Source organism: Mauremys reevesii, unplaced genomic scaffold (assembly GCF_016161935.1).
Source record: "Mauremys reevesii isolate NIE-2019 unplaced genomic scaffold, ASM1616193v1 Contig3, whole genome shotgun sequence".
In the NCBI taxonomy this organism is placed as follows: domain Eukaryota; kingdom Metazoa; phylum Chordata; order Testudines; family Geoemydidae; genus Mauremys; species Mauremys reevesii.
The window spans coordinates 1,648,380-1,675,749 of record NW_024100840.1 but is presented as its reverse complement, the minus strand read 5'-3'; the positions used below and the strand labels follow the sequence as shown (position 1 = coordinate 1,675,749).

Below are 27,370 nucleotides of genomic sequence, written 5' to 3'. Positions count from 1 at the left end.
CTAATAAGAGATTATTGTTTACCAGATGTTTTCAGGTGGGGAAATCAACATGAAAGAATGATTGTGGGATAAGAACGAACCTCTGAAAGATATTAATTTGAAGAATTGTTAGTGCTCTCAGCTGTAAATAAACATGTCTTCACACGAGTCAGATAAAATGAGACTGTATAGAAATTACATCACAACATATGTTTCTGAGAGAATATTCTTGGCAATTTTCCTTTGTCTGAAACCCCATATAATGATAATGATATGAAAACGTAGGTTGGGGTAATGAAAATTGCATGTCTCTTCAAGATGCACGAAAGACACATATCCAGCTCTTAGTCTGCTAACAAAGGGTGGTAATGTGTTTATTTCTGTATTCTGTATAGTGATGTACTAATCTCTGATTAATAATCTTAGATTAAATAATTTTAATTGAGTCTGTTATTTCAACAATCTCAAACTGTTAACTCAGACACTGAATGGGGGAGGCAATATAGTGACAAAGGATGTGTAAAAAGCTGAAGTACTCAATGCTTTTTTTGCCTCAGTTTTCACAGTCAAGGGCAGTTCCCAGACTGCTGCACTGGGCAACACAGTATGGGGAGGAGGTGAGCATCCTTCAGTGGTGAAAGAAAGGTTAAGGACTATTTAGAAAAGCTGGACATGCACAAGTCCATGGGTCCAGATCTAATGCATCCAAGGGTGCTGAGGGAGTTGGCTGATGTGATTGCAGAGCCATTGGTCATTATCTTTGAAAATTAGTGGCAATTGGGGGAGGTCTCAGAAGATTGGAAAAAGGCAAATATTGTGCCCATATTTAAAAAAGGGAAGAAAGAGAATCTGGGGAACTACAGACCGGTCAGCCTCACTTCAGTCCCTGGCAAAATCATGGAGCAGGTCCTCAGGGAATACATTTTGAAGCACTTGGAGGAGAGGAAGGTGACCAGGACCAACCTGACTGTCTTCTATGATGAGATAACTGGTCTGTAGATATAGGGAAAGTGGTGAATGTGATATACCTTGACTTTAGCAAAGCTTTTGATACGGTCTCCCACAGTATTCTTGCCAGCAAGTTAAAAAAAGTATGGATTGGATGCATGGGCTATAAGGTGGATAGAAAGCTGGCTAGATCATTGGGCTCAATGGGTAGCGATCAATGGCTTGATATCCAATTGGCAGCCGGTATAAAGCAGCTGGGGCTGGTTTGGTTCAACATCTTTATTAATGATCTGGATGATGGGATGAATTGCACCCTCAGCAAGTTCGCAGATGACACTAAGCTGGGGGGAGAGGTGTATATGCTGGAGGGTAGGGATAGGGTCCAGAGTGACCTAGACAAATTGGAGGATTGGGCCAAAAGAAATCTAATGAGGTTCAACAAAGAGAAATGCAGAGTCCTGCACTTAGGACAGAAGAATCCCATGCACCGCTACAGGCTGGGGACAGACTGACTAAGCAGCAGTTCTGTAGAAAAGGACCTGGGGATTACAGTGGATGAGAAGCTGGATATGAGTCAGCAGTGTGCCCTTGTTGCCAAGAACGCTAACGGTATATTGGGCTGCATTAGTAGGAGCATTGCCAACAGATCGAGGGATGTGATCATTCCCCTCTAATCATCACTGATGAGATCACACCTGGAGTATTGAGTCCAGTTTTGGTCCCCTTGCTACGGAAGGGATGTGGACAAATTGGAGAGAGTCCAGCGGGTTCCAAAGAGGATGCAGCTCGGCTGCTCTCAGTGGTGGCAGATGACAGAACAAGGAGTAATGGTCTCAAGTTGCAGTGGGGGAGGTTTAGGTTGGATATTAGGAAACACAATTTCACTGGGAGGGTGGTGAAGCACTGGAATGGGTTACCTAGGGAGGTAGTGGAATCTCCTTCCTTAGAGGTTTTTAAGGCCCATCTTGACAAAGCCTTGTTTGGGATGATTTAGTTGGGGATTGGTCCTGCTTTGAGCAGGGGGTTGGACTAGATAACCTCCTGAGGTCTCTTCCAACCCTAATCTTCTAGGATTCCAATGAGCTCTCCCCTGTCATAGACACACCCATGGATGCAGTGTTCTTGTAGCCATGTTGGTCCCAGGATATTAGAGACATAAAGTGGATGAGGAAATGTCTTTTACTGGACCAGCTGTGACACACTGAGTACATATCCCAGACCTGAAGAAGGGCTTTGTGTGGCTCAAAATCTAGTCTCTGTCACCAAGAGAAGTTGGTTCAATAAATGATATCACCTCTCGCACCTTGTTTCACTAATCATAGAATCATATAATCTCAGGGTTGGAAGGGACCTCAGGAGGTATCTAATCCAACCCCCTGCTCAAAGCAGGACCAATTCCCAACTAAATCATCCCAGGCAGGGCTTTGTCAAGCCTGACCTTAAAAACCTCTAAGGAAGGAGATTCCACCACCTCCCTAGGTAACCCATTCCAGTGCTTCACCACCCTCCTAGTGAAAAAGCTTTTCCTAATATCCAACCTAGACCTCCCCCTCTGCAACTTGAGACCATTGCTCCTTGTTCTATCATCTGCTACCACTGAGAACAGTCTAGATCCATCCTCTTTGGAACCCCCTTTCAGGTAGCTGAAAGCAACTATTAAATCCCCCCTCGTTCTTCTCTTCTGCAGACGAAATAACCCCAGTTCCCTCAGCCTCGCCTCATAAGTCATGTGCTCCAGCCCCCTAATCATTTTTATTGCCCTCCACTGGACTCTCTCCAATTTTTCCACATCCTTCTTGTAGTGTGGGGCCCAAAACTGGACACAGTACTCCAGATGAGGCCTCACCAATGCCAAATAGAGGGGAATGATCACATCCCTCGATGTGCTGGCAATGCCCCTACTTATACAGCCCAAAATGCCATTAGCCTTCTTACCAACAAGGGCACACTGTTGACTCACTAATAGACACACCTACTCTGCCTCGGTGTTCAGCAGATGCAGTGACTTTGCCAAAGTGATCAATTTTGGCTGGTATTGGGTTACCATTCACTTTAGCATTGTGTTCAGGGGTAATGCATTAACTACTTAACATGCCCTGATTGAAGGGGTCACCTAAACTGAACCTCACTTGCTAAGCAGGGGTTACAGATGCCAAATCCAGTGAAGCTCGGGGTGGGGAGGTGTTCCTACAGGTAGCGTAGCTGGGGGGGAGCAGGGGGAGCGGACGCTCCCCCACTGAGCACAAGTGGTGCCTTTTTAATTTTTCGGCGCCTTTTTAATTTTTACTCTGAACAGCGGGAGCGGACATAAAAAAATGTGCCACCTGCTGCTCCTGCTTGTACTCATTGGGTGGCACTCTGGGTCTTTGGTGGCACTTCAGCAGTGGGTCCGTCACTGATGCTGGGATTTTGGCGGTGGGTCCTTCAGTGCCTCCGAAGACCCGGAGCGAGTAAAGGACCCGCTGCCGAAGTGCCGCCAAAGACCCAAAGTGCCGCCCGGTGAGTACAAACGCCACAGCAGGTGACGCCTTTTTTTATGTCCCCCGTCCCCCAGTTCAGAGTAAAAATTTAAAAGGTGCGAAAAAATTAAAAGGGTGCCACTTGTTCTCAGTGGGGAGAGCGGCCGCTCCCCCTGCTCCCCTTCCCCTGTTCGCTCCACCTGGCTACACCACTGGTTCCTACCTGACAAGGTGAGTTTTTCCTGAAGAGTCCTAAACACCATTTGACCCTCCCCTGTGCAGTGTTTAAAGGCAGAGCTGATTGGATTCACTTGAGAGTGCTTGTTTGTGTTCAGTGGTTACTGGAGCTGAGATCACTGATAAGCAAGTCTAGGAACTAAGCCTTAAGTCTGGTCTGGGGACAGTGTTGCAGTAAAAGACAATGAAGCAGCCCAGTAGCAGAGAGGTTCCCCACTGCCTGCTAAAATCACTAAGAGCCTGGCTAAGAGGGGGAGTCTCAGAACGTGGCATCACAGAAGTGGCTGTGAGCCACAAGCAGCATCAGTGAACAACAACAGAGATGAGTAGTGCCTGAAATAACAGAAGTATCAACAGTGAGCCAGTTGCAGAGGCAGTGGCAGCAGCGGATGCATTGCTCAACTGCCCCCCCCAACCCCTCATTTCAGGGTGGGAAGGTGGACCCAGGCAAATGCACCTCTGATCTCTGCATATGGGCTGACCAAGGCCAACCAGCTTTGAGTGGGGTGCAGCAGAGGGAAAGGAGAGTGGCATGTAAAAGGGAGAGTTATTTGTTGGACTTTCACACTGCAAGGTGGGAAACTGAGGCAAAGGACACTGCCCAACGTACTGGGGGTGAGTATTCGCTTATGGTTTCGTGCTTTTAAATCATGGTTTTGTTGTTTTCCCAAGTGAATGCTGGGTTCCTTTTTAATTAAAAAATTATTTTGCTATACACCGACTCAGTGCTTGCTAGAGGGGAAGTATTGCCTCTCAGAGGCACCCAGATCTTTAGTTTTCCCAGCTTGCTGGGTTGAGGTTATTCTGGTTCTGTTTTTTTGTTGTCAGGGTTTGAGAGGTTGTGATATGCACCAAGCATGCCTGTTCTCAGCTCCGCTCCCATAGGAGCAGGACTTCTTCACATGCCTGTTCATGGGGTGGGGGGGAGGGAGGATCCTGGATCACATGGGGAAAGGGAGAAGGGCTCAGACCCCCTTAAGAGAGATGGTCTTCCCAGATCCCAGTACACGCATACAGGGGCACAGACCCCCTCAAAGGGACAGACACCCATATTCTGGCACACATGTGGGGAGCAGGGAGAAGGGCTCAGACCCTCACAGAGATTCAAGGTCCCTCCACATTCTGGCTCCTACCTGAAGGGGTGACAGGGTGAAGGGTGCAGATACCCCCGAAAGGGAAGCCCACTCCAGATCCAAGCTTATATCAGGGGAGCAGGAGGAGTCAGAGCCTCAGACGAGTACAGGCTCCCCAGATCTCAACACACAGATGAGGGCAGGGAAATGGGCCCAGACACCACCAGAGGGGCAAGGCCCCTAGATCCAAACTTCCCTGGGGAGGGAAAAGGAGGTCAGAATTTTTGACCACAGCTAGTACTTTTCACAATGACACATTGGATTAGATCAATTCATGGTGCTGCTGGAGAAACACCGGAAGGAGAAGGTGCAAGGACCCAGCTTTCCTGCCTCCTCGACATTTGGGTGATCCCAGGCCACATCTCACAGAACTGTCCATCTCTGAAGAAGGAATGGATTCTATGAGCCCTATTGCCCTTGTGAAGTAGAGCCAGAGTGAGGGGGACCACTGGTCGCAGAAGGAAAATGCTTTGCTGGATCATGGCCTAGTTCCTTCAATAATGGATTCTGTATGTTTAATCTGTCACTATTAAAGGTTTTTTTCACTCCTCCCCTCACTTCTCTCTTGTTCTCCATCCCCACAGGCAATTCTCCCCCTGTCACTCTCCACTCATCCACCATCTCGGTCTCCGTTTCATCACCTTCCTACCCCGCCTCCCCCACAGTGCTGCTATTGCTGTCTCATAAAACATCTCCTGCTCTCTCAGGAGCATTGTTTCAACCTCACTTCAACTCATGCCCTTTCCGAGTGGCTATCTCTGCACAGCTTGTTGCCTTAGATTCGGTTTAGTTGCTTTGGCACCAGTGACAATGGGTGGGATAGAACTGGTTCAGCCAAAGCATTCTTGGAACAGGGCTTGGTTTTGTGTTCTAAACATTTCCTGGAAACATAGAGTTGTGCCAACAAATATCCTGTGCACTTCCCCCATCCCTACTCCACACTCCTGGGACTGCCATCTGACTCAGATCTGAAGCTGAACAATCATCAGTGGGGAAGCTGTGAGGAGAGCATGGGGAGGTGAAAGAAAAATATACGGGAGCCATGGTTGTTAGTGCTCCTCCAGAAACTTTTTGAATTCCACAAGAAGAAATTTGAAACCCATATGCAAAAAATATGAAAACTAACAGCCAAAAAATAATTTTAAGTACATCAGAAGAAGGAAGCCTACCAAACAACCAGTGGGGCCACTGGATGATCGAGGTGCTAAAGGAGCACTCAAGGATGATAAGGCCATTGTGGAGAAACTAAATGAATTCTTTGCATCGGTCTTCACAACTTAGGATGTGAGGGAGATTCCCACACCTGAGCCTTTCTTTTTAGGTGACAGATCTGAGGAACTGTCCCAGATTGAGGTGTCAACAGAGGAAGATTTTGCAGGAGGGGGGAGATAAATTTAATAGTAATAAGTCACCAGGACCAGATAGTATTCATCCACAAGTTCTGAAGGAACTCAAATATGAAATTGCAGAACTGTGGTATGTAACCTTAAATCAGCCTCTGTACAAGATGACTGGCACATAGGTAATATAATGGCAATTTTTAAAACAGTTCCAGAGGTGATCCTGGCAATTGTAGGCCAGTAAGCCTAACTTCAGTGTTAGGCAAATTGATTGAAACTATAGTAAAGAACAGAATTATCAGACACATAAACTAATACAATTTGTTGAGGAAGAGTCAACATGACTTTTGTAAAGGGAAATCATGCCTCGCCAATCTATTAGAATTTTTAGAGGGTCAACAAACATGTGGACAAGGGTGATCCAGTGAATATAGTGTATTTGGACTTTCAGAAAGCCTTTGACAAGGTCCCTCACTAAAGGCTCAAAAACAAAGTACTCAATCATGAGATAAGAGGGAAGGTCCTCTCATGGATCAGTAACTGGTTAAAAGACAGAAAACAAAAGTTAGGAATAAATGGTCAGTTTTCACAATGGAAAGAGGTAAATAGCAGGGTATACCAGGGATCTATACTGGGTCCAGTGCTGTTCAACATATTCACAAATGATGTGGAAAAAGGGGTAAATAGTGAGGAGGCAAATGCTGCACGATACAAAATTACTTGAGATAGTTACATCTAAAGCAGACTGTGAAGAGTTACAAAAAGGATTTTACAAAACTGGGTGACTGGGCAACAAAATGGCAGATGAAATTCAGTGTTGATAAATGCAAAGTAATGCACATTGGAAAACAATCCCAAATATACATATAAAATGCTGTGGTGTAAATCAGTGGTGCTTAATCAGGGATATGTTTACCTCGGGGAGTACACAGAGGTCTTCCAGGTGGTACATAAACTCATCTTTATATTTGCCTAGTTTTCCAACAGGCTACATAAAATGCAGTAATGAAGTCAGTACAAACTAAAATTTAATACAATGACTTGTTCATACTGCTCTATATACTTTACACTGAAATGTAAGTACAATGTTTATATTCCAATTGATTTATTTTATAATTATATGGTAAAAATGAGAATGTAAGCAATTTTAAAGTAACACTGTGCTGTGACACTTTTGTATTTTTATTTCTGATTTTGTAAGCAAATAGTTTTTAACTGAGGGGAAACTTGGGGGTAGGCAAGACAAATCAGGCACCTGAAATGGGTTTAGTAATCTGGAAAGGTTGATAGCCACTGGTCTAAAGTAGCTGTTACTCAAGAAAGAGACTTTATAGTCATTGTAGATAGTTCTCTAAAAACATCTACTCAATGTGCATTGGTAGTCAAAAAACTAACAATGTTAGGAACCACTAGGAAAGGGATAGATAATAAAACAGTAAATATCATAAAGACACTATATAAATCCATTGCACGCCCACATCTTGAATACTGCATACAGTTCTGGTCACCCATTTCAAAAAAGATATACTGGAACTGGAAAAAGTACAGAAAATGGCAACAAAATATTTATGGGTATGGAACAGCTTCTATATGAGGAGAGATTAAAAAGACTGAGACTTTGCAGCTTGGAAAAGAGACAACTAAGGGGGTATAGGATAGAGGTCTATAAAAACATTAATGATGTGAAGAAAGTGAATAAGGAAGTAAGTGTTATTTACTTCTTCACATAACACAAGAACCAGGGATCATCTGATGAAATAATAGGCAACAAGTTTAAAACAAACAAAAGGAAGTACTTCTTCACAGAATGAACAGTTAACCTGTGGAAATTGTTGCCAAAACTATAACTGGGTTCCAAATACAATTAGATAAGTTCATGGAGGATAGGTCCATCAATGGCTATTAGACAAAATGATCAAAGATACAATCCCATGCTCTTAGTGTCCCTAACCTCTGTTTGCCAGAAGCTAGGAGTGGATGACAGGGGATGGATCACTTGATGATTCCCTGTTCTGTTCATTCCCTGTGGGGCACCTGGCATTAGCCACTGCTGGAAGACAGGATACTGGGCTAGATGGACTATTGATCTGACCCAGTATGGCCATTCTTATGTTGATCTACTCTGTGATCTGGGTCTGGGGTATCGGTCACCTAAGCCAGTATTTCTCAATCTTTTTGATGCCAGGGACTGGCTTGATGCCTTCCTAAAATGTGTCAAGGAAATCTCAGGGACCAGCAAGGAGGCTGCCACAGACTCGCACCGGTCCATGGACCGGTCATTGAGAAACATTGACCTAACCCATCTAGTCCGGGCATAGGAACCAGCTTGGGTGTTCAAGTGGATGCTAAGATTTATTTGTAATTTTATTCCTTATTTGAACGGATGCTGATTCTGCATTATACACCCAGGATATTTTAGATTCATTCCCATGATAAAGATTCTCTTACCTGATCCAGTAGCTCCAGGCACAGAGGACTTTAATTGAGGAAAAAATATGCAGATTTATTCATGTTTACCTTTCTCTGGTGTTGAGATCCAACTGTCCTCACTTGGGTCTCTCACAGCCCGATCCGCGCACACAGCCGACGCTTGAAATCTATAGGTCGTCTCCAGCTTCAGTCCATCAGTGTTATAAGATCCAGTTCTCTCTTCTGTCCTTTGTCCCAGCCATTTGTCTTTCTCCTCATAGCTTTCACCTTCAACCTCTTCTTTATATTCTACCTTACACTCCCTTATACTGACTCCATCTCCAGTGACACTTGGACTCTCCCAGGTGAGGGCAATGGAAGATGATTCTACAGTAGCTTTTTCTGGCTTCCCAGGGGGGCTGGTTGGGGGAAGAGTCTTCACAGGATCACTCACGTCGCTGCTCTCACTGAGCCCTGGTTTGCTCACTGCAGCGTATCGGAACTGGTACTCGGTGTTTGCATGTAGCCCTGTTACTGTGAATGTTTCTTGTGTGTTATTTACAGTCACAGACGTCCAGATCTCCTGCCCTAAAATTCTGTACTCTACTAGATAGCCGGATATCGCAGCCCTTCCAAAGTCTGATGGATTAAACGTGAGCTGCACACAATTGTGTCTGATTCCATCAATCAGAGGAGGGAGAGGTTTTGATGGGGGCTCAAAGTTGGTGCTGTCCAGCTCTCCATCCTCATACAGGTAAATTGTAGCTCCTGGATGGTCCTCATCTGGAACAGAGGCCACAATGAACTGGGTGTTTCCATGAGATTTATTGACATTAGTAAAGTCTAAGAAGGACTTTGCGAATTTTCGTGCTTTTCTTCTTATCTTTTCATTCTCAAACCACTGTTTGGAATGTGATTTCTCATAGGGAGAACTGGCTGATGCTGAATCATGAATTTTCTCCAGAAACTGTCTTCGAAGCCAAAAGGTCAAATCTGATAAATATGGTTCTTTGTTGTGTAATGAAGTAAGTGTGAAACACACAACAGAATCATGCTTAGGGCAGAGTACTATTTTATCTAGTTCACTCTTGGAGGATATGACTTCCACATTCTGTAGCCTAGCAAGGTAGGAATCCACTAAATTCATCTCCTGCTCCTTTGTATCCAGAAATTCATAAAGTCTCTGTGTATTGAATGGTGATTGTTCTTTGCTTTTTAAAATGTCCACCAGGGCCCTTTCTTCTGCTTCACCTCCACGGATAGCAGGTAAGATTCTTGCTAGTTGTTGCTGGAAAGTCTGTCTGTGTTGCTGACACAGATCTTTGAATTGCTGGATTTTCTTTTTGATTTCAGGGAAGGTTGTGGCAATTGGATTTTTCATCATGTCATTGCCTCGCATGTCCAGTTCGGTCAGTTGCTCCAAGGCTGTTTGAGCATCAAAAATCAGTACTCTGCTGATCTCACGCACCAGCTGAGCAGCTCTGGAGTCCAGCTTGGTCAGCGGGTACAGCCAAACTCTCACTGGTACGGCCTTCTCCCCGCTGTCACCCAACAGCTTTGGGAGGGTGGAACAAATTTCCATGGCATCTAGATAAGTAACTGGATTGTTCTCAAGAGCAAAATCACCATAGAATGTGCAACTGACATTTTCAGCCTCTGATGCTTTCTTGTATTCCATTTTCACAGGCCCCTCTCCTCCTCCTGATATTTTTGGTAATTTTTCTATCATAAGTTTCATCTTTCCCTGTATCTCTTCTACACTCTCAGTTGAAGAAACTTCTCGATCAAACACAAAGAAAGCCTGAGCCCCGTACAGTATAGCTGTGACCACATGGGTTGCTTTATTTTGGTCACATACAGCAGGATAAGAGATATTCTGGTGCTCTGAATGGCTTATAGCCAGCTGCTCAAACTTGGTTGTTGTTGAATATTGTAATGTAACTCGGGCTTGATTTTTGGATTTCTTGGTATCATTTAAAAATGCTGCAGATCCATTCACTTCTACCAGGCCCCCCAGGAAACTTGCCTTCAGGGATCCTGAGAGACTGAGAGCAGAGGCCTTATCTTCCATGGTGTCAGATGCAATGATTTGAACTTCAGCCTTGTGCTGCATTGTTGTCCCCACTTGTTTGCTAAGGGTATCGGTGTTCCATAAAGTGATACCTGAGAAATTCCACACAGACACTCAGTTAGTGACAGATAAATGTGGTATGAAATCCTTCTCATTCAATGTAATTGTCTCATATTAAAGTAACATGCTACCAGTGAGAGGTCTAGAATGAGGGTGCTCTGTTGGAAGGTCTGTCTGTCTGTCTTAGGCTTTTATTTGGCATCTATTTTGTGTCTAAGGGCCAATAACACCTATCAATACCATATTAGGGTTGTTATGAGTTTGGGGTGCTGAGCATAACAGTAGTTAGCACATGAAGAATTCAAACACCATCTGAGGCAATTTAGAAGGAGAGATTTTATTTCACATAGGTTTGGTCTACACTGGTAGGGGGCGGGGGCTCAATCTAAGTTACACAACTTCATCTACATGAATAAAGTAGCTAAAGTTGACATACTTAGATCTACTTACCACAGTGTCTTCACTGGTGTAAGTCGACAGCTGACACTCTCTCATTGAATCTGCCTGCACCTCTCGCCCTGGTGGACGACCAGAGTCAACAGAAGAGTGCTCAGTGGTCGATTTATCGTGTCTAGACTAGACACGATAAATTGACCCCCGCTGGATCGCTGTATCGATTGCTGCCTGTAGATCCAGCGGGTAATGTACACATGCCCATAGTCTATAGTACATAGCATGAAAGTATTGTAATGTTTTATATTTACTGTATCATCCTTTAAAAACAACAGAGCTCTATGATTTCAATGTCAAACCACTACTTCAGCAACTGAAAAAAGAATTGGAGTTGTGGGGCAAGTATGCTAATGTTGTTTCATTTCTGATATTTTCATGGCAAGGATTTCTAACCTTGTTAAAACTTCCTGAATAAATAGTGTAAAAAGTAAAATTTTAGCCTACCAAAAGAAACAAAAGTAGACAACCCTCACCACCCCAAATGAATTTTTACAAAAATGTAAAACAAAACTTTTTTTTCTCAAGTAGGGCTTGAAGTTCCTATTTCACAAGATAAAACAACTGATGTGCCACACCAAGCTATTGCTCCTACTAAAGAGAAAGAACTGTACCAAGATACCTACACTGTATTTTAGCATTGAGTTACTAGGATTATAGATCAATTGAAAAGCGAGCTATAGAAAACCACACTGATTCACCTGGTAAAATCCCACTATAGATTAATTTTATTCCATGCACAAAAACTATATTAAAATCAAAAAGTCACTAAAGGATGTGCATGCAGATACAATGCTGAGATAATGACATAATTAACTCAGCATTATATGTATTACATTATATATGTAAGCAGAGTCAGGATGAGCTCTACCCTGACATCTGGTGGTGAATTGTGGCGAGTGTGGAAAAGAACTTCAGGGGCTGATCTTGTTTGCATAGGCACACCCACCCCGCCTAGCATGACCCCACAGCAGCCCAAATGGTCACTTTGGTTGCTGTGGGATCCCCAGTTTCTTTGTTATTGGGGCAGGAGGAATAAAGTGTTGTTACCCTGATTATGTGAATCAAGGACAATGAAACTGTTTTATGACAGAGGGTCTCGCCATCAACTAAGTAGCACTCACTAGACAAAGGACATGGGTTCCAAAACTCAGTGAATTGAGAGTGGCTGGGGGTAGGTATTTGTATGTGGTGCTGTGGGGTCTCTTTGTAAGCCTGAAACACCAATTGTATCACCACTGTTGAATGTCAGAGCTAATTTTGATTCCATTAGGAATCTAGTTACAGGCTGCTGAGCTGAATTCACTTTGGGCCAATAGCGCATTAGTACTAGGTCTCTCCTACTTCAAGCTGAAATCCCTAAAGAGCTAACATTACTAAGAGCTGAGATCACTGAGTGCTGTGTTAACTAGTGGGGAAGCCTGACACTATATTGCTAAGTGGCTGGTGGAACAGAGCGGTTTGTGGGATGGCTGGTGGAGTGGAGCAGCTGGTGGAGCGGAGCAGTTTTCTGGGACAGTTGGAGCGGCCCATGAAACAGTGAGCAGAGCAGAGGGGAGCTGAGCAGAGCAGTTTGTGGGGATGGCTGGTGGAGTGGAGCAGTTCATGGGACAGCTGGAGCAGCTCACGGGATAGCTGGTGGAGTGGAACGTCTCATGGTGAAGGCTGCAGCAGAACCCCACAGAGAGGCGGAGCAGTCAGTCTTGAACGTACAGAGCCCCTTAACACACTATGTACCCCTCTATTCCCCCCACCTTTCCACCCAGGCTTGGGGGGTAAAACTCTGCAGATAAACTTCTGAACTCTGGGGCTGCACTGACCATGGACAGAGACTCTTGGGTTGTTAGATTTTTGGGACTTTGGGTGATTCTTGGGTTGCTGGACTCAAGAGACTTTTGGGGTGTTGGACTTTGGGTGATTTTTGGGTTGCTGGACTCAAGAACCAAAGGGAAAGGACACGGCCCAATTTGCTGGGGTGGGTCGTTGCTCACGGTTTGGTCTATGAACTCTAGTTGTGGTGTTTTCCCAATTTAATGCTGAGTTGTTTACCTCACGTTATTAAATATTTTCTGCTACACTGAGACTCTGTGCTTGTGAGAGGGGCAGTATTGCCTCTTTGAGGCGCCCAGGAGTGTGTGTAAGATTTTCCCAGGTCACTGGGTGGGGGCTCGAGCTGGTTTTGCTTTACGTTGTTGGGAGGGGATCCCTATGTACTGAACCCGGCCCTTGCTGCTATCAGCTCGGCCTGGCAGAAGGGTTACACATATAAACCTTTAAGCAAAATGATAAGCTATAATGAAATTTTAAGCAGAAGTACTAGCTGCTCCATATCATACTTACGACTTTATTATGGAAGTGGGATAGAATCTTATTTTAGCACAACTGCCAATTTGGCTTGGGAAATTAGATTGGCCAGAAAATTGACACATTTACAGTAAAGGAGAATTTTTCTGAGGAAAATCTGTCAAACTACTTTTGATCTAGAGGCCATAAAAAGATTACCTTGTTAGAAAACTGGGTAATGAATTGTGTTAGTTAAATATATATAGTAAATAATATTAGAGAAATGAATACACTAGACACTTGTTAGTAGAACATATTGGTGCCGTTTTGCTGTGTTGCTCCTAAGTAACTTTTGCTGTTATGGGAAGTGTCATCTAACCAAAGGCAGCCTGCTTTTAAAACAGCTACAGTACATGCAAACAATCTAGAATTGTAATAATAAGATGCATGTTTACTATTATTGCTACAGTTTTACATTAGTATACATACTCTACATTTTAAACATCTGCTCTTTTCTGCATTTGATGCCTACTACCACATTGTATCAGGAACACGGTATTAATTGAGTTAACATTAAAAAAGTATGAAGTTTTATTTTTATGTTTTAAGAACAAACTTCAACTATGACAACAAATGCAACCTCTTGCCTCTTGCTCTTACTTGTAAACATGTTTTGTACTCACAATTAACTATAATACTTTGTGCACACTGTAAGTTACCCTAGCAAAGGGTAAGCAAATAAATAATAACACTGTAATAACCTAAATTAAAATATTATTCCACATCAAAGTGTATTCTAATTATACAGTGAGTATCAACTTGTAAGTTAATGAAGACTGGATAAACTCACTCGTATCAGGTGAAAGAACTCAGTTAATCCACTCTGCCTTTTCTCAGTAGCAATTTTGTTTTGAAGGTAGGATTCAATGGCCTAAAGAGACATGTAGTCCCTATCACCAAGTCCTCTAGCTGTGAAAAGTGCCAAAGTGTGTTCGAAGTCTTCAACAGCTTTGAGTTTCTCAGAGGTGGAACTTCATCAAAATCATTCTCATTCTTTTGAAACATATCATAATCAAGAGGATAATAATCAACACAAGCTCATTTCTCTGGCCTTACAACAGCTGCAGCATTCAGTAATTCCTCATTGGTTAGCTCTCCAAATATGAGCAAATTCTCATGCACAGCCACAGCAGCTACTAAGTCCTCTTCTTCCATGTTGACTGGAAGTGCAACATCATTCAGGGGGTTGTCAAATTCTTCAATATCCTCATCTTGCACGCACTTCACTAGCACAACAAATTTGCTTTCCCGAAAGAGTTGGAAATTGTTGCCAGATTTACATCTTGCCATACCTCAGCAACAAAATGAACTCAATCTAGCAAATTTACAGTTTTCAGGACTTCCTGATCATCTGCATTGGGATCTGCATCAAGAACAGCAATAATCTGGTTTCTGATTTTTAATCGGTAATGTCCTTTCCTCTTAATCAGACCTTGACCCATAGGTTGCATCAAAGATGTAGTGTTAGGGGATAAGAATTTGAGCTGAATGTTAGTGAGAACCACTCCTTGAGGGAATGGGGGTGGAGCACTTATCCAGTAAGAGCCATATCTTATGGCTCTGCAAGCGAAGCTGACAGTCCCACTTTTTAAGCCAGTTGATGAAAATTTCACCTGTCATGCAGACATTCACTGAACTGACATAATTGAGGGGAAGTTTACTGAAATATTTTGGAAAGCATCTGGGTCATTATGACTTCCTGATCATGAACAGCTGGCATTTGTCATTCCCATCCATGGGTGGTGGGTATAAGAGGCAGATGAAAGCAAGGCCTTTCCAAACTGCCAGGGTGTCCCAGCCCACATCCCACCTCCAGGTTCCTTCCCTCAGTGGCAAGCATGGCTTCCAACAGTCTCCTGGGACAGTCTGGGCTTCAGCCACACTGAGGCCAGGGAGGCTGAGGCCGGGTGCCACCCACCCTCCCTGCGTTCCTGGGCCAGGGATGCAGGCTGGGGCCACACACCACTCACGGAGTGGGAGAAGGGTTTGCCCCTATGGTGGGGGGGCTTGGGTGGGGCCCCAGGCGGAAGAGGGAGAGCTGGCGATTTGCATCCCCCAGCTCTAGGTTTACCCACCACCAATGCTCCCATACATGTTGGCACAGACAAGCACGGTTACCCTGTCCTTTGAAGCTGTCCTTTCTTCTAGCTTTTCATTTTTTATACAGATCGTCTGTCACAGAGCCCTTTCAGATAAAGTACTGTTTCATCAGCATTGTAGATGTTAGCTGGGAAAAACTTTTCAAGCTACTGGTTTGTCTGCTGTTTTTTGCCATGCTTTTTTGTAAGTGACATTAAAGCATGTCTTCCATGTAGTAAACTAACCATCATTTGCATTAAAATCATTTAATCCAAGTGAAGCAGCAAGCTGAAGGGCTTTTTCCTTGATTGCGGGTCCGTCAAGCAGTGCTCCCTGCATACTCCTCTTCTTGAACCATATAAAGAGAGCCTGGTTGACATCCTTCAGGCCCATGCTTATGGCACCTATTGAACCAAAAACTTATCCTTCTGCTTCCACATTCTTCATACAACTGACCTGTGGAACTCCCAGTTGACTGCAGCTTCGTTTTGAGTAGCCCCCGGAGTTTGATAGTCTCAGATACTCTGAACTGTTTTCTTTCAGTGCAAGACTTCTTGGCGTTTTGTTGGTTTTTGCCACAAAAATGATGCAAGTAAATGGATGATGTGATGTCACAGTGTCACAAATGTTGCTTTTATGTGGTGGTTATGTTGCTGTTACTGAATGGACAATTCAAAGTAGGGAAACTGTTCGCAGCAAAAATGTTGCTTGTAAGCAGCAGTTGCTCTTGAAAGGTATTGCTGCAAACAAGCGTCTACTGCACTGTATACATATTATAAGACAATATGAAGGAATTGTTCCTTTTGTATGTCTTTGCTGATGCAGCATTCCAGAACAAGCTTCAGGATTGTGTAAACAGTAAAACCTTGGTCTGTGTAACTAGCAGGGTGAAACAGAATGTCATAAGGGAATTGCTAACTTCAGGTGCACTCAAGATGAGCTAACAGGTAAAAACCCAAGGCCTCAAAAACAGACCAGTGAGATACGAGCAACTGGATGGAGCCAGCAAGGATTAACAGCAGGAAATAGATGACAAATAAAAGAAAGTTTTTATAGGATAAGCAATGTGTTACTTTAGGTTAATTATTGGGATTTATGCAAAAAAAATAGTCAGGGGTTTAGAATAGGTAGGTACATAGCTGAGTAATTGAAGGTATGTCTACACTACGAAATTAGGTCAAATTTATAGAAGTCGATTTTTTAGAAATCAATTTTATACAGTTGATTGTGTGTGTCCCCACTTAAGACCATTAAGTCTTAGACCTAGGCAAATTAGAGGATTGGGCCAAAAGAAATCTAATGAGGTTCAACAAGGACAAGTGCAGAGTCCTGCACTTAGGACGGAAGAATCCCATTCACTGTTACAGACTAGGGACCGAATAGCTAGGAAGCAGTTTTGCAGAAAATCACTAGGGGTTACAGTGGATGAGAAGCTGGATATGAGTCCACAGTGTGTCCTTGTTGCCAAGAAGGCTAACGGTATTTTGGGCTGTATAAATAGGAGCACTCCCAGCAGATCGAGGGACGTGATCATTCCCTTCTATTTGGCATTGGTAAAGCCTCATTTGGAGTACTGTGTCCAGTTTTGGGCCCCACACTACAAGAAGGATGTGGAAAAATTGGAAAGAGTCCAGTGGAGGGCAACAAAAATGATTAGGGGGCTGGAGCACATGACTTATGAGGAGAGGCTGAGGGAACTGGGATTGTTTAGCCTGCAGAAGAGAAGAATGAGGGGGGATTTGATAGCTGCTTTCAACTACCTGAAGGGGGGTTCCAAAGAGGACGGATCTAGACTGCTCTCAGTGGTGGCAGATGACAGAAGGAGCAATGTTCTCAAGTTGCAGTGGTGGAGTGTAGCGGGGTGAACACCCGGTCCAGCCCTGAAGGGGTTGGAAAAGCCCTGCAGAGGGGCTGGGGCTGGGGAAAGGAGCAAAACCCCGGTTGATTGGGAGAAGTGGCTGCAGCTGGAGCCACGCCACAAACAGATTAACCAGGCCTTATAAGGCAGCCAGGGCAGCCAGCAGTCTCTCCTCTAGCTGTGGAGGGAGACAGGCCTGGCTGCTGGGGAAGGTTGAGAGGTACCTGGGAGTGAGGCAGAGCTGGGGAAAGCCAGAAGACCAGGGGAGCTCCAGGCTGGTGACTTCCCAGGCTGTAGGGCCTGGTTCTAGGCCCATAAAGGTACTGAGGGTGGAAGAAGGCAGCAGGCCACCCCCCCCTTGCCAGTGATGAATGGCATACACTGCAGTCTGCCCCAGGGAACGGGGGCTAGTTGGTGACTGGCAGTAGCCTTATACAGAGGCAAGGTGGGGATAGGGGGTGGGGAGTCCTCTGGGTGAGGAAACCCTGAGGCTGAGGGGTTACTGCCTGAGGGGCAGCATCCCAGAGAAAGGGACACCAGGGTCCGGGAAGGACACGGGGCCAGAGGGAAGGTGGATCACTGGTCTGCAGAGGGTGCTCCTGGATCAATGAGCTAATTCCCAGAAGAGACCAGCAGGAGGTGCCACAGTGGTGAGTCCACATACCCTTACAGGGAGGTTTAGGTTGGATATTAGGAAAAACTTTTTCACTAGGAGGGTGGTGAAGCACTGGAATGGGTTCCCTAGGGAGCTGGTGGAATCTCCTTCCTTAGAGGTTTTTAAGGCCCGGCTTGACAAAGCCCTGGCTGGGATGATTTAGTTGGGAATTGGTCCTGCTTTGAGCAGGGGGTTGGACTAGATACCTCCTGAGGTCCCTTCCAACCCTGAGATTCTATGATTCTATGATTAAGTTGGCGGAATGCGTCCACAGTACCGAGGCTAGCGTCGACTTTCGGAGCATTGCACTGTGGGTTGCTATCCCACAGTTCCCACAGTCTCCGCCACCCATTGGAAATCTAGGTTGAGCTCCCAATGCCTGATGGGGCAAAAACATTGTCGCGGGTGGTTCTGGGTAAATGTCATCAGGCCCTCCCTCTCTCTTCCTCCCTCCATGAAAGCAATGGCAAAATATCTTTTCTCGCCTTTTTTCCTGGGTTATCCATGCAAACGACATACCACAGCAAACATGGAGCCCACTCAGCTCACCATCACCATACGTCTCCTGGGTGCTGCCAGACACGGTACTGCATTGCTACACAGCAGCAGCTCATTGCCTTTTGGCAGCAGATGGTGCATTATGATTGGTAGCCATCATCATTGTGTCCTGGGAGCTCTTTTAGCTGACCTTGATGAGGTCGGTTGGGGGCGCCTGGACATAAATGGGAGATTATGATGGCCAGCAGTCATACTGCACTATCTGCTGCCGGCCTAAGATGTATAAGAGAGATGCAGTGGATCAAAACAATAAAGACCAGATTTGTTTTGTATTCATTTGCTTCCCCCCTGCATTCCTTCCCTCCCTCTATGGATAATATGGGGAGGGATAGCTCAGTAGTTTGAGCACTGGCCTGCTAAACCCTGGGTTTTGAGTTCAGTCTTTGAGGGGGCCATTCTGTGTTACAACTCTGAAAGCCATGTTGTCAGTCACTCCTCCCTCCATCCAAGCAACAGCAGACAATCATTTCATGCCTTTTTTCGGCGCAGACGCCATAGCGTGGCAAGCATGGAGCCCGCTCGGATCACCGCTGCAATTATGAGCACTGTAAACACCACGTGCATTATCCTGCAGTATATGCAGAACCAGAACCTGCAAAAGCAAACCAGGCGAGGAGGCGACGGCAGCATGGTGACGAGAGTGATGAGGACATGGACACAGACTTCTCTCAAAGTACGGGCCCTGGCAATGTGGATCTCATGGTGTTAATGTGGCAGGTTCATTTCTGGGCCCAGGAAACAAGCACAGACTGATGGGACAACATAGTGTTGCATGTCTGGGACGATTTCCAATGGCTGCGAAACTTTCGCATGCGTAAGAGCACTTTCATGGAACTTTGTGACTTGCTTTCCCCTGCCCTGAAGCACAAGAATACCAAGATGAGAGCAGCCCTCACAGTTCACAAGCAAGTGGCGATAGCCCTGTGGAAGCTTGCAACACCAGACAGCTACCGGTCACTCGGGCATCAATTTGGAATGGACAAATCTACTATGTGGGCTGCTGTGATCCAAGTAGCCAAGGCAATCAAAGAGCTGCTGATATCAAGAGTAGTGACTCTGGGAAATGTGCAGGTCATAGCGGATGGCTTTGCTGCAATGGCATTCCCTAACTGTGGTGGGGTGATAGATGGAACCCATATCCCTATCTTGGCACTGGAGCATCAAGCCAGCCAGTACATAAACCGAAAGGGGTACTTTTCAATGGTGCTGGCAAGCACTGGTGGATCACAAGGGATGTTTCACCAACATCATAGTGGGATAGCCGGGAAAGGTACATGATGCTTGCTTCTTCAGGAACTCTGGTCTGTTTCAAAAGCTGCAGCAAGGGACTTTCTTCCCAGACCAGAAAATAACAGTTGGGGATGTTGAAATGCCTATAGTTATCCTTGGGCACCCAGCCCCCTTAATGCCATGGCTCATGAAGCCGTACACAGGCAGCCTGGACAGTAGTCAGGAGCTGTTCAACTATAGGCTGAGCAAGTGCAGAATAGTGGTAGAATGTGCATTTGGACTTTTAAAAGTGAGCTGGCGCAGTTTACTGACTCGCTCAGACCTCAGCGCAACCAATATTTCCATTGTTATTACCGCTTGCTGTGCATTCCACAATCTCTGTGTGAGTAAGGGGGAGACATTTATGGTGGGGTGGGAGGTTGAGGCAAATTGCCTGGCCGCTGATTACGTGCAGCCAGACACCAGGGTGGTTAGCAGAGTACAGGAGGGCGTGGTGTGCATCAGAGAAACTTTGAAAACCAATTTAATGACTGGCCAGGCTACAGTGTGAACAGAACGTTCTGTTTGTTTCTCCTTGATGAGCCTCCCTTCCCACCCTTGGTTTACTTTACTTCCCTGTAAGCTAACCACCCTCCCCTGCCCCCTTCGATCACCGCTTGCAGAGGCAATGAAGTCATTGTTGCTTCACATTCGTGCATTCTTTATTAATTCATCACACAAATAGGAGATAACTGCCAAGGTAGCCCAGGAGGGCTGGGGGAGGAGGAAAGCACTGGGTCGGGTGGGGGAGGAGGGAAGGACAAGGCCACACTGCACTTTAAACTGCACTTTAAAATGCCAGATTTCTGTTACTTGGGCAGTCCTCTGGGGTGGAGTGGTTGGGTGCCCGGAGGCCCCCCCACCACGTTCTTGGGCATCTGGGTGAGGAAGCTATGGAACTTGGGGAGGAGGGCAGGTGGTTACACAGGGGCTGTAGCAGCAGTCTATGCTCAAGCTGCCTTTCCTGAACCTCAACCATATGCTGGAGCATATCAGTTTGTTCCTCCAGTAGCCTCAGCATTGCCTCTTGTCTTCTGTCAGGAAGCTGACACTATCTATCATCTTCAGCCCTCCACTTGTCCTAGCGTTCATATTGTGCTTTCCTGGACTCTGAGATTGTCTGCCTCCATGCATTCTGCTGGGCTCTTTCAGTGTGGGAGGACTGCATGAGCTCAGAGAACATTTCATCGCAAGTGGGTTTTTTTCACCTTTTAATCTTCGCTAGCCTCTGGGAAGGAGAAGATAGTGTGAGCGTTGAAACATTTGCAGTTGGTGGAGGGAGAGTGGTAGTTAAAAAGACACATTTTAGAGAACAATGGGTAGACTTTCACGTTAAACCTTGCTGTTAACATTACATAGCACATGTGCTTTCGATACAAGGTCGCATTTTTCCTCTTATTGAGGGTATTCCGGTTTGGTGTGAGAGATCTTTCACGCAGGGCTGGGCAACAGAATTTGGCTTGCAGGCAGCCATAGTAAGACACAGTCTTTTGACTTCTTTAACCTTCATAATGTGGTAATGGTTTCAAACAGCAGCGCCCTCATTTCCCATACCAAGCAGCCGTTGGGTTGGCCATTTAAAATCAATTGGCCATTTAAAAGGAGGAGGGGCTGCAGTTTTTGTGTTAACGTGCAGCGCAAACCCAGCTATCCTCCCCCCCCCTACACCCAATTCTCTGGAATTATCACTTCACCCCTCCCCCCACCGCATGGCTAACAGCAGGGAACATTTCTGTTCAGCCACAGGCAAACACCCCATCAGGAACGGGCACCTCTGAATGTCCCCTTAATAAAATCACCCTATTTAAACCAGGTTACCATGAACGATATCACTCTCCTGAGGATAACTCAGAGAGATAAAGAACGGATGTTGCTTGAATGCCAGCAAACACCGGGACCATACGCTGCCATGTTTGTTATGCAATGATTCCAGACTATGTGCTACTGGCCTGGCGTGGTAAAGTGTCCTACCATGGAGGACAGAATAAGGCTGCCCTCCCCAAAAATCTTTTGCAAAGGCTTTGGGAGTACATCCAGGAGAGCTTTATGGAGATGTCCCTGGAGGATTTCCGCTCCATCCCCAGACACGTTAGCAGACTTTTCCAGTAGCTGTACTGGCCGCGAATGTCAGGGCAAATTAATCATTAAACATGCTTGATTTTAAACCATGTATAATATTTACAGAGGTACACTCACCAGAGGTCCCTTCTCCGCCTGGCAGTTCCGAGAGGCAGCCTTAGGTGGGTTCAGGGGCTACTGACTCCAGGTCCAGGGTGAGAAACAGTTCCTGGCTGTCGGGGAAAACGGTTTCTCTGCTTCCTTGCTGTGAGCTATCTTCCTCATCCCGAAAACCCGCATCCCTGTTGCGTGCTTCTCCATTGATGGAGTCAAAGCACAGGGATGGGGTAGTGGTGGCTGCACCCCTTTGCATGGCATGCAGCTCATCACAGAAGCAGCATGTCTGGGGCTCTGACCTGGAGCGGCTGTTTGCCTCTCTGATTTTTTGGTAGGCTTGCCTCAACTTGCCTCCTTAAGTTTCACATGGCACTGCTGCGGGTCACTGTTATAGCTTCTGTCCTTCATGCCCTTTGAGATTTTTTCAAATGTTTGGGCATTTCGTCTTTTTGAACAGAGTTCTGATAGCACGGATTCGTCTCCTCATACAGAGATCAGATCCCATACCTCCCGTTTGGTCCATGCTGGGGCTCTTTTGTGATTCTGGGACTCCATCATGGTCACCTCTGCTGATGAGATCTGTACTCACCTGCAGATCGCCATGCTGGCCAAACAGGAAATGAGATTCAAAAGTTCGTGGGCCTTTTCTTGTCTACCTGGCCAGTGCATCTGAGTTGAGAGAGCTGTCCAGAGCGGTCACAATGGAGCACTCTGGGATAGCTCCCAGAGGCCAATACCATCAAATTGTGTCCACACTACCCCAAATTTGACCTGGCAAGGTCGATATCAGCGCTAATGCCCTCTTCGGGGGAGGAGTACCAAAATCGATTTTAACAGCCCTTTAACTCGAAAATAACAGCTTCATCGTGTGGACGGGTGCAGGGTTGAATTGATCTAATGCTGCTAAATTCGACCTAAACTCGTAGTGTAGACCAGGGCTTAGTTTGTGTAAAATCAGTTCTTGATTTAGTCCTAAGTGGAGCACAGGATCTGGTCCTAAAGGTGAATATAGCTGAAGCTTTTGGTAATAGTGACCATAACATAATAAAATGTAACATCCTTGGGGGGGGGGGAGGGAACACCACAGCAGCCCACCACCATACCATTTAATTTCAGAAAGGGGAACAATACAAACATGAGGATTTTAAGTTAAACGGTAATTAAAAGTGAAGAGCCGGAATCCAAGTGCTGTTATATAACAATCTGATATATAGACTTGTTAGCTTTTTTTACAGGCCCAAAGTTCAGAGTTTGGTCAAGAGGCCAGATACCTAGCAAATAGTGAACAATATTAGCTAAGAAAAGCTGAACAAACAAAAGATAATTTTGCTTTTTACTAAGATAAGCTTAGTCAGCAGAATGCCAGGTGTAAAGTAATAATTGGTGTGTCTAATTTGAAGTAGCAAAACAGTCCAAAAGACTGAAAGGAGCCTATTATCCCTGTATTCATTCTTTTAGGAGATTTAAAAAAAATAAAATAATTAATGGAGATATACCTATCTCCTAGAGCTGGAAAGGACCTTGAAAGGTCATTGAGTCCAGCCCCCTGCCTTCACTAGTAGGACCAAGTACTGATTTTGCCCTAGATCCCTAAGTGGCCCCCTCAAGGATTGAGAACTCACAACCCTGGGTTTAGCAGGCCAATGCTCAAACCACTGAGCTATCCCTCATAAAACTTGAGTTTATGGAAAGGGTTCAAACATGTCAGTGTGAGATATGGCATCCTCCCTACTGCTTCCCACAGATACCAATGCCTGCCTTAGAAACACGAAATGAGCGACTGAAATACATCCTTTATTGCCATGTACTTTTCAAGTGTCTTTTTGTTTTAACCCCCAGGTATGTACCCATTGAACAATCAGAAGGGCTACTGCATTCCTATGGACTCCAAATCAGAATTCAACATATATATGTTTTATACTAATATATATTTGTACATTGTTTGCAGTACTAATTGTATGTTACTTATTAATTTAAAACCATGGGCTAAGACATTATGTAACCTTTGACCATTGGTTAATGTGCTATCTTGTCTTGCTGCTAGACCTATCCAGGGGTTTGGGACGACCTAACCCATCACTTTCCCCCGTCCATGGAAAATCCATATAGTCTACTGTAATCAATTGATTGACAGTGTCTCTGAGCCTAATAAGCAAGGTGACACTCCACCAGCACTGTGCGTAATGAACCCATTTGCTTGATTCTACACAGAGTCCATTTTGTGTTCCTTCAAAAAGATACAGCACCAAAAGTGAAATCCCTGCAAGCTGAATGGAAACTTTTTAAAGACACCATAATAGGGCCTCAAATTAAATGTATACCCCAAATTAAAAAACACAATAAGAGAACCAAAAATGAGCCACTGTGGTAAAACAAGAAAGTAAAAGAAGCAGTGAGAGGCAAGGAGGCATCCTTTAAAAAGTGGAAATTAAATCCTATTGAGGAAAATAGAAAGGAGCATAAACTGGGACAAGTGAAGTGTAAAAAATATAGTTAGGAAGGCCAAAAAAAGAATTTGAAGAACAGTTAGCCAAAGACTCAAAAAGTAACAACATTTTTTTTAAGTATATCAGAAGCAGGAAGCCTGCTAAACAACCAGTGAGGCCACTGGAGGATTGAGGTGTTAAAGGAGCACTCGAGGACAATAAGGTCATTGAGGAGAAACTAAATGAATTCTTTGCATTGGTCTTCATGGCTGAGAATGTGAGGGAGATTCCCAAACCTGAGTCATTCTTGTTCGGTGACAAATCTGGGAAACTGTCCCAGATTCAGGTGTCATTGGAGGAAGTTTTGTAACAAATTCATTAATCAGGAATAAGTCACCAGGTTCAGCTAGTATTCACCAAAGAATTCTGAAGGAACTCAAATGTGAAACTGTAGAACTACTAACTGTGGTTTGTAACCTATCATTTAAATCAGCTTCTGAACCAGATGACTAGAAGATAGCTAATGTGATGCCAATGTTTAAAAAAGGCTCCAGTGGTGATCCCGGCAATTACAGGCCAATAAGCCTGACTTCAGTAACAGGCAAATTGTTTGAAACTATATTAAAGAACAGAATTATCAGATACATAGATTTGTTAGGGAAGAGTCAACATATTTTTTGTAAGGGAAATCACGCCTCACCAATCTACTAGAATTCTTTGAGGGGGTCAACAAAGTATGTGAATAAGGGTGATCCAGAGAACAAGGTCCCTCGCCAAAGGCTCTAAAGCAAAGTAAGCTGTCATGGGATAAGAAGGAAGGTCCTCGCATGGATCAGTAACTGGTTAAAAGATAGAAAACAAAAGTTAGGAATAAATGGTCAATTTTGAGAATGGAGAGAGGTAAATAGTGGTGTCCTGATGGGGTCTGTACTGGGACCAGGGCTGTTCAACATATTCATAAATGATCTGGAGAATGGGTAAACGGTGAGGTGGCAAAATTTGCAGATGGTAAAAAACTACTGAAGATAGCTAGTGAATGAGACATCGGGTGCAGGCTCAGGAGTTAGTGTGGTGATAGCAATGAGCCAGGGGCTTAATAGGGGGAGGGGCTCCAGGGCCACATGGGGATGGGAGTAGGGGGATGCTGGCTCATGTAGGAATGGAGGAGGTGGGCTTCAGGACCTCATGGGAATTGGGAGTGCAGGGACACTTGGGGATAGAGGCAGATGTACCTGACTGAATGTGAGACTCTCTGGGTTAGCAAGGGTCTGCATGGGGGAGACTCCCTAACTTCCTCACAATCACTCTCCCCCACCCCCAAAAAAATGCTGTTCCACACTTAGAATCATAGAATATCAGGGTTGGAAGGGACCTCAGGAGGTATCTAGTCCAACCCCCTGCTCAAAGCAGGACCAATCCCCAACTAAATCATCCCAGCCAGGGCTTTGTCAAGCCGGGCCTTAAAAACCTCTAAGGAAGGAGATTCCATCACCTCCCTAGGCGACCCATTCCTTTATCCTTCTTCCCAGAGCCACGTATTCTCCCCCCCACATCCAGCAACCCTCCATGTTCACTCACATGCTCCTTCCCTCTCCCTCAGCTCCCCCATTCCCCTGACTCCCCCAAGGCTTTGCTCTGCTTCTCAGGGGTGTGGGAAATACATGTCTGTATTGTATCTTAAATGAATTACTCAAAGTTCTGTAGTAATATGTCCAGTAAGGAATCTATTTGTAAATAAACCAAAACCTGTTGCTGATTTTTTTTGTTACAGACATACTTGCTGATAAGTATTTTGAAATAAATTACTAAATTAATTGAAAATGGCATGGTTATATTATGTTATTTTGACAAATAAAATATGCAGAATTTTAAAATATTGTGTGCAGAATTTTTAATTTTTGGTGCAGATGTGCTTCAGGAGTAATTTAATAATTTTAATTACTATTTTAGCCAACATTTATATTAAAATTAAGTTACAATTAATATTGATTAATCTCTTTTTGATTATATTAAGGGAGTATTAGCTTACTAAGTTTAATGCTGGTTTCCTTTTTTGAAACAACTTCTACTTTGGAGAGTACTCTCAAATCAGGACACTTTGATTTAAAAACTACCAAGTGTTATACATATATCAGTTGAAAAATGACCTATGAATCAAGTTTGGAGGCACAAGATGTTTCATAGAATTTATGGCCAGAAAGGACAGTTAAATCATCCAGTCTGACCACCTCCAGCATAGTTCTTGGCATAATTTCAGAGTTTGTATTAAGGCTAAATATTTCTATAGCAATAACAGTTAATTACCACATTTATTTATACTCTTCAGTTATAAAGTATCTCTAGTCATTTTAATACTCCAACCACACAACACAGTAACTCTAAAAGGAAAATAGGTTACACATTGTCTTAACATGGCAAGGAATCATCATAATTTTTCCTTATATTCTCAAACTGGACATTAAGAACATTAATTGATTTGGAGGATGTGAGCTGGAGGATCTAGAATTAAGCTTCTTGCTTTATGCAGATGGCATTTTACAACTGACAGGCACATTTGAAGTAATAATGATACTTTTGGACTAACAATAAATCCCAAGATAACAAAGTGATTGCATCGGGGAAAAGAGATGATACAAATTTTGAAATCTAGCAGCGATTAATTTGTAGAATGAGTATATAAGAATGGCCCTACTTGGTCAAACCAAGGGTCCATCTAGCCCTGTATCCCGTCTTCTGACTTGCCCAGTGCCAGGTGCCCCAGAGGGAATGAACAGAACAGGGAATCATCAAGTGATCCATCCCCTGTCACCCAGTTCCAGCTTCTGGCAAACAGAGGCCAGGGACACCTTCCCTGACCAGCCTGGCTAATAGCCATGGATGGATCCATCCTCCATGAATTTATCTAGTTCTTTTTTTAACCT

General features: G+C 44.5%; 1 protein-coding gene across 1 annotated transcript in view; it reads right to left on the bottom strand.

The window, feature by feature from the left end:
• Positions 1-8,599: 8,599 nt before the first annotated feature.
• Positions 8,600-27,370, bottom strand: part of LOC120393765 (stonustoxin subunit alpha-like) — a 36,645-nt gene continuing 17,874 nt past the window's right edge. Inside the window, exon 3 of the mRNA XM_039518262.1 lies at positions 8,600-10,668. Coding sequence (XP_039374196.1) covers positions 8,600-10,668 — 2,069 coding nt within the window. The remainder of the gene's footprint in view (positions 10,669-27,370) is intronic.